Source organism: Dendroctonus ponderosae, unplaced genomic scaffold (assembly GCF_020466585.1).
Source record: "Dendroctonus ponderosae isolate FM_Combo_2020 unplaced genomic scaffold, Dpon_F_20191213v2 Dpon_F_20191213_8, whole genome shotgun sequence".
NCBI classification, from domain to species: domain Eukaryota; kingdom Metazoa; phylum Arthropoda; class Insecta; order Coleoptera; family Curculionidae; genus Dendroctonus; species Dendroctonus ponderosae.
Window position 1 is genome coordinate 1016520 of NW_026019016.1, and position 7850 is coordinate 1024369.

At 37.8% G+C, this 7850-nt stretch overlaps 1 protein-coding gene across 3 annotated transcripts in view; it reads right to left on the minus strand.

Moving 5' to 3' along the window:
• LOC109544745 (tyrosine-protein kinase Abl-like) overlaps positions 1-6992 on the minus strand; it is a 7436-nt gene extending 444 nt beyond the window's left edge. The window contains exons 1-3 of one of the 3 annotated variants that reach the window (XM_048668976.1): positions 6540-6992; positions 1749-1787; positions 640-921 (exon numbers count right to left, since the gene is read on the minus strand). In XM_048668976.1, coding sequence (XP_048524933.1) covers positions 640-921; positions 1749-1787; positions 6540-6669 — 451 coding nt within the window. In that variant the 5' untranslated portion in view covers positions 6670-6992. Of the gene's footprint in view, positions 1-639; positions 925-1748; positions 1788-6539 lie in introns of all 3 variants that reach the window. The other 2 variants (XM_048668975.1, XM_048668978.1) reach the window with 2 other exon arrangements.
• Between the last annotated feature and the right edge of the window lie 858 nt (positions 6993-7850).

Consider the following 7850-nt stretch of genomic DNA (forward strand, 5'->3'; position numbering starts at 1 on the left):
CGCAAAATGCCTTTGAATGCGCTCGCACTTCCGACCACCAGCCAGTCTTAAGTGCTGTTAAGTTACTTTGAATGACTTGCGGATTTCGAAGCTGCTGCTTTGTGGCAAACGTTATTAAAGATGATAGAGATTAGGACTTAAATGTTGGACTTGGAAAAAACGAATTCCATTACATTAATTTGCAATGTTTGAACGTTCTCCAATGAGAAATTTGCTTTGCGCTAAGATCGTTTCAGACGTTCAGAATCGGAAGCATTTATTAACTGGTTTGGTTAAAAACAAAAAGGAATTAATAAAGGCACTAAAAGAACTCCAAAGTTGTGATGTTATTACATCGCAAATAAATTGCGTTTCGTCGGCAAATCATCGAAGAACGGACACTAAACATGCTTCGCTTCGAAAATAAATTTTCTTCCTCGGAAAGGTCTTTAGCTGATCTTTCAGCCAAGCAATTAGGTGACTTTCCAGCAAGAGTTGCTTAAAAATAGAAACACGGTTATTTTAAGATGTCGACCGCAAGAATAGATCTTCGCACAATTAAGTTCTCAAATAACCAACGCCGGCCAAATAGTGGTTTCCTTTGACCGTTTTAGTGTTTAAACATAAATCACACACAATTCATGTCTATTTGAAAAGTACCTTTTTTCAAGCTGAGCTGATTCTCGCCGCCAGCTTGGAAGTCGTACAAAGCTACGAAGAGTTGAGGATCGTCCTCCTCCTGAGCCAGCAGGTTCTCTTTGGAGGTCCAGCGATTGGCCGCCTCAAGAGAAAGGGGCGTTGAAGCCCCGGCTCCTCCGCTGGTACCGCTGGACGATAAGGTGRAACCTGCAAGTCCGCTGGYCGCTCCTCCCGATCCGCTGGAAGGAGGATCCGATTCTGGGAGGCTCGGAATATGGKGCAGCGGTCGACTTTGCAGCAGGGCTTCTGGAAAAAACCCTCTGTTTAAAAATTGATACATATTTTTCTTTGTTCTGAAACTGAGAATGATATATATTTTTTACGCGAGGATGAGCCGAACATTATAGAAGAAAACTTTTCAAAAATGGGATGATGACTAAGCCAAACCCTAAAAATCAACAAAAATATGCACTTTTTTTTTACTAGGTACCGAGAAGTTTGGAAAAGTGTTGAAGAAGTCAAGTAAACTTTCCAAAATGCCCACTAAAACACTTTCAAATAATCCTTCAATTTCAAGAGTTCATATGAGCGGCTTCAAGAAGTTTCATCGATTGATTCAAAATATTTCGTGCATTCAACGCAACTTAAAACCCCAATAAACATCGCGTTTTGTGCGCCCAAAACCGATAATAACTTATGTAAACAGGCCGATATCCAACCAACAGATATCAGTTTACGCATAAATAATCACCATGCGGTGTGCGGTTTGTTTAAAGAGTCATTGTTAATGAACAATTAACATTTCTTAATCTCTATGATAATTTGTTCAGTAAATATTGGATTTTATAGGATTTCAAAAACACACTGTTTGCAGGATATGCACGAAAAATTAACGCACAATTTCCAACCAAAACAGATTTTCAGATAAAAATCAATAAAAGACAATCAATTGAAACTTGATAAAATAAATCAGAACGAATTGAAGGCGTCTTTGTGAAACTCGGCAGACTAAAACTAACGTGATGGTTAAAAAGCAGAAAACAAATGGTGAAAAAACACACGATTAGTGAACAAAAGCTGAAAACATATATGGAAGAAACAACACAGTATGGAAAACTCCGAGTACTCACCATTTCTAACAAGAAGTTTTTTGATTAGACCTACTGGATCTACAAAGAAACAAAAAAAAATTAAAATAATGTTCTGATAGTATGAGCGAACGGTGAAAAGGCGATACCAAACATGATTGATTATTAAGCAGGGTGAGAACTTTGTGTTTTTATTTCTGTGCAACTTCCATTCAAAATGCGGCCTAATGAAACACACCCATGGGTCCCGAATAATTCCACTATTGGAAAATGTACCATTAGTTCCATTCACTAATTAACTTACTGAAGCCAAGATAAAAATAGTCGGTTGTGCCTAACCTTAGCATGTTTGTATACATTCACTAGCTTAGGGCTGAAACACATTAAGCAGATCACATTTGCTTAGAATATAAAACCCCAAACCCCAACAGGTATAAATGCGAGTGATGACTGAACCTCAAGGCCCTAATTAAAAATAACTGAAGAATGGATTTGTTCTTATTATTATAGTGAATTTAGGAGTGAAAACGAAATCGGCTTCTAGCAACAAAAAAGCCAGACAAAATTAAGTTGACTAATCAACCTGCAAAAAGCTGGCAGTTAAAAATGCATAAAAAATTAAATAAACCAGCGCAGCAAACATTAACCTTTTATTGTGGAAACAATATAATTTAGGCGAAATATTCGTACACCCACAGATGTCTGGACTGCAACATAAATATTCGCATTAGTTCAATGACCATGGTGGTGTATGCATGCGATGACAAAAAAATATTTTATTTATAAATTTGTACTAAATCTTCACAAGTTCTAGAACGACTGCCTAATTTAGTAAATATTTCAATACATTTGCACTAATACGTTCGTCAAACAGGTTTGCTATTTCTATAAAACCTGGCCGTACAGGTATATTATAAGATACCTGCATGGCCAGTCAGTACAATATTACAAAAACGCAATAGTATCGATGTCTTCGGCTCTACTAATGCATAAATAGCGCTTTTAACGGGAAACAAATTGCTGCTTGTAAGCGCATTCCAAGAGTACATTTTGCTGTCTCGCATTAAATGTTTTCATCTTCCAGCCCACGATCAGCCAGTTTATCTTCGAAACATTGATCGATAAAATTTGACCTAAATCCCATAAATTCAAGATTAGATTAAAGGTTTACAGTGTCACTAAACGGCACAATAACGGAGACAAACTATTTTCGAACCAAACGCCACTATATGGTATTCCAACCCCCTGCCAACGATCTTCAACATCTGGCGAAATGTGCAAATAATGACAATTTTATTCCGATTCATCGCACTTTAGCAGTTGGGGTTGCGTGAAACCAATCAAGAGAAGTTATAGAATTTGTTGTCTAGCACAAAAAATTAAACGCAAACCGTCGATTTGCCGCCGTAAGTGCTATATAAATGGTCAAAATACTGTTAATAGCCGATTCTGGGATGTTTCAAGGCAGGATCAATTATTAGAAATAATTATTCGCTATTCTAATGCGTGCCAAAAATCTTTCAAACATCCTGCTCTTAAATGCTTTCGGTGAAGGCACTTGTGATTCACAATTTCGTGAACCGAACTACCTGCAGATTGTATAAATAAAACATTTGCCTCTTGATTAATTAAGCAGGCAAATTAGCCGCGGTTTTAATTCAATTCACATTGCAACCTTGCTGGATTTTTCGCAAAAAGGTGTTTAATTAATATTCATATTTTTTCAGCGTTGCTTTGTAAAATTCCACTAGCTCAAACGCGTGATCTAACTAATTCCCCGCTAAGAAGTTTGATGGCATTCAAGCGCCAATGAGCATCATAGGAAACATTTCCTCTTTTCCTTGGCTTTTGCACAAAACTCCTTTTCAACGTCCTCATTTCTTAGGATCGAGATCAAAGTTGAAACATGAATGTTCCTGATAAAAACGGAAAATATCCCCAAGACCAATCGAGACTCAAAGGGCGACAGCAAACAGAAGCGAAAAATTCGAAGGGATAAGGGCTGATTTCCTAGAATGCGGAGGGCGATCGGGCTTGAGGGTCTGGTGCGAACAGAAGGTCCGCAGACGATCAGTCTGCTATTTAAGGGTGGATAATAACACAAAAAGTATTTTATCGCGGGTTTTTTTTTGGGGCAAAACTGTCCTAAAGTTTTATAAATGGTACAAGCGCAGGTTTTTGGCTACGTAACAAATTTACTGCGGTACAAAATCAGTTGGGTTTAGCATGCAAACGACACATTCATATTTTTCGCGATGTTTCGCCAGCACAAGTGGCTGGCATCTTCAGAGGTGGTCAAAATCATGGATGTGTCTTTTGCAGGCTAAAACCCTGGGATTGTGTGCTTGTTAATTGTGGCAATTTTTCAAAGTTTGCCTGGAATCTCCTGTAAATGGCTCAAGGATGCAACACCTGGTAAAAGACATAAAAATACACAATAGTAGTTCGCAGCGTGTGGCAATCCTCACGAAGGAAAGATGCGCCCATTGTATCCACTAAGTTAACGCGTTTCCCGTTTATTTCTGTTTACGAAATCGAGAGCGTAATTGTGGAGGCTGATTGTGTTTTTAACTGCGAGTAATTGGGCTAAAGTTGGACGTGGATGCTTCTAGCGCCCAACAACTGTTACTTATTGCCAATAAAGATTGGATCTAGATAGAGGAATTATTTATTAATTTCTGATTTATTCCGAAACGGTGCAGCCTAGTCATTTTTGCGCAGGCACTTTCACAACTGTGATAGATTTCCTCAACATGCTTTCCATATTTGGTATTTAAATACTAAGGAGTGTTTAATTGGTTCAGTTACAGTGCCTTTAAACTACCCGCATTGAACGTTGCTAGTCCAGTAAAAAAACTTTAAAAATCGAAAAGTCGAATTCTACAAGTACTGTTTCCGAGGGCAATAACTTAGTTCATTTGCGTCCATTTATGGCCAACAGTTATGCAATTTTAAAACGGTGTTCTTTAGCACAACGCATTTAAACAATGTCATTAGTGTGTCTTATCACGAACAAATAATCCCGCGGAAATAACTAATCGCAAACTATCAGACAGCTAATTATATAAAGTACAATAATTAAACGAACTCATTAGAAAAACAGCAGTTGTTCTGTATTTAATTATTTTGAGGAATGTCTTGTATTTTTTTTCAGGTTCAAGCAGCTGAGAAGCAACAAATTCTATTGAAAAATGCCATCAATGCGGTAAATTCAATTGGAACTATCGATTCGATTTTTAACTGATCATGGACCGTCCTTGCTGAATCTCCTCGGGTTATGAACCGACATTATCATATGATGCAATGGCTTTTTCGTTCTGAATAGCTTTAAAATTGGTATCGCCTCCGGCAGGCATTCCTCTAAACTATTTATTTTTACAACCAGTTTCTTTCCTGGTCCATTTGAATAGATGAGGTTGTGACCCAAACCAACTGAAATTTTCCTGAAACTCCAAGATTCATTTAATCGCATATCGGTATTCTAATTTTTATTTGCAGAAACGCTTCAATAGAATTAGCGATGAATATACTTTCCTTGCGTTTAAACCCTAAAATCGTTGCTAGACATCGTTCGTGAAAGGTTTCGTTCTTTGATTACATAGGAAAATACTGTATTGCTTATACTGACGAAAGTTTTAATGAATTCAGTGTATGTCGCCGTTAAAGGTGAGTCATCGAGGATAATAAAAGTTCGCGATTATTGTCGAAGGGCAAAAAAACGATCGTCGAAAATTCAACGTTTTGTAGACGTGTAGAAGCCGAGTGACCAACTTACACCCGCGCTTATACGTATCTACTAATTGCAAAACTAATTACATCAACTTCCTTTTAGATTCAATTATTAGTCATGGCCCAGAAGTGAAACAATCAAGATTTCTGCTAAACTGTTGTAAAAGACTCATTGATAACACCATGTTTTTTTGTATCTAAAAGACTTGCTCAAGTCAAGTTCAAAACATTGGCACCAAGGAATTGAAGAGTCTGGTCTCACTTCTATTGAATTCGGCATAAAGGCGGCAGTTGGGGTACATTTTTGCTTATTTGTCCAAAAACCCCAGTACTTAGACGTTGAATGATTGGCGCCAAATGCACTTTGCTGTCGCAAACCGTGGAGAAACTGTTAAAATACGTTCAAGAAACTTTGCCGGAACAATCCCGGGACAGAACGAGTCACTACGATTTGTGGTAAAAACAATGTTGCCTGGTTCAAAAGCAAGAAAGTATTCGCAACGAACTTTAAAAGCAACTTTCTGCTTCAAAACTGCAAATCTTAATTTTGTTGGCAAAGCGCTTTGCAATCAAGGCTTCACTTATGCATAAACAGGAAAAAACAGTGCAATTTCTTCGCATTTTGGTTGCCAATCAATATTTATATTGAATTAAGTTCTTGAATTCAATTGAATAAAAACCTCCCTATGGGCAGTAAACAGACAAGTTCCTGCTTGTTCAAGCTGTGTTGCCACAAGACGCAGAAATACCCCTAATATGAAAATAGTTCTTCAAAACGCTTTCTTCCACTATTCAACAGCCTTTAACCGACTCCACTGCAAGCTGAGACATGTTTTGGGTCAGGACAAACTGAACAATCCATCCAGTTGGTTGGCATGAATAAAATCAAAGCATTTGATTTGATAAAGGGAATGTGTGATATTGATTATGATAGGGAAGATCCTGCTGGTTCACTGTGACTTTGAAGGTCCAAATCCACCACTGATGTTCAGTGAATTGATTTGCGCTTATGCATCGAGTTAGTTGCCGAATAAAACCACCGGATGTGTATCTTAATGTATTCTGAATGTAGTTTTGATGGGATTGAAGCAGAAATGAACGTACCACTGTGTTCAGTGAAAATATTGGAGACAATCTGTCGTCCATCTTTCACAGTTCTAGGCCTGTTTCTCGCAGTCCTAATTGAATGGGTTCCAGTCGAAACAGTTCTTTCCTTGGTATTCTGGGCTCCCATGGCTTGCAATCATACCCTTATAGCTGGCTCACCCAGATTGTCGCCGAATTCCTTGCAAAAATCACTTCACAGCCTTCACAACAATCAGTTGTTCTAGACGAGAAAACCGAACCGAACGTGAACACACCGAACACTAGAAAATCGCATTTCCCACTTGGAACAAACACCCGAAAGCTTTCATGCTCCCTTTATTTGGATTAATTAACTGATAAATCCGAAATCAAAGATCGTTCGAACGGACACAAACCCCACTGACAACTCTAGTTCGCCATCTTTGAATCAATTGTCCATCATTTTCTAGCTTACGAGGAATTGTCATGCTGTTCTTGTTGGTTTAATGCATTTTCTATTGCATTTTCTTCGATTTTGTGGTTGCTAGTTTCGTCACACGAGGCCTCCACTAGCTACGAACGTTTTCTCAGCAAATGTTGTTTGGAAGCTATGAAGCACATAGGAAAAAACGGGAGTAGAAATCTTCTATTTTCCATCATATATGTGATTTAAAGGCGAATGTGTTGTATTAGCTCAGTCGGCATTTTGGGTAAGAGTGACGTTTTAGCTGATACCTAACCCTGCATTTCTTAGTGAGGAAATTTAAATTTTTTCAAAAAATCGGCCTTACCATTGGAGAAATTTCGACCAAAAATCAAAATTTCAAAATGTGGTTTTTTGAGCTCAATCGAGTCCTTTCGACGTAACCAAAATTTCACATGCGTGTTTTTGGAGCTCAATCGATTCATCTCGACGTAATCAAAATTCAATCGAAACACTGAAAAAACCCTTAAAATGTGCCCAAAATGTCTATTATTTCGAATGTGAAATTTCTAGCATGTTTTTCAATCAGTTCGACAGATTTCTCCAGTCCGTGAGCTGAAAATGACGTGAAATTTGAGACATTTTGAGAAAATTTTAATTTTTTCGAAAAATCGGCCCTTGCCCTTAGAAAATTTTCAAAAATCAAAATTTTACATGCGTGTTTTTTGAGCTCAATCGATTCTTTTCGACGTAAGAACGTTAAAAATGTGCATTTATAAAGCGTTTGGGTAAATATTAAGGAAGAAATCGTCGGCTAAAGATCGTGAACTTTCCACTTGAACATGACGCTGCTTTTTTCGAAGTTTCTCAAGAACCATTTGAGCCACAGAATTCGTTTTGGCATCGTTGAATAGAGAATTGAAAAC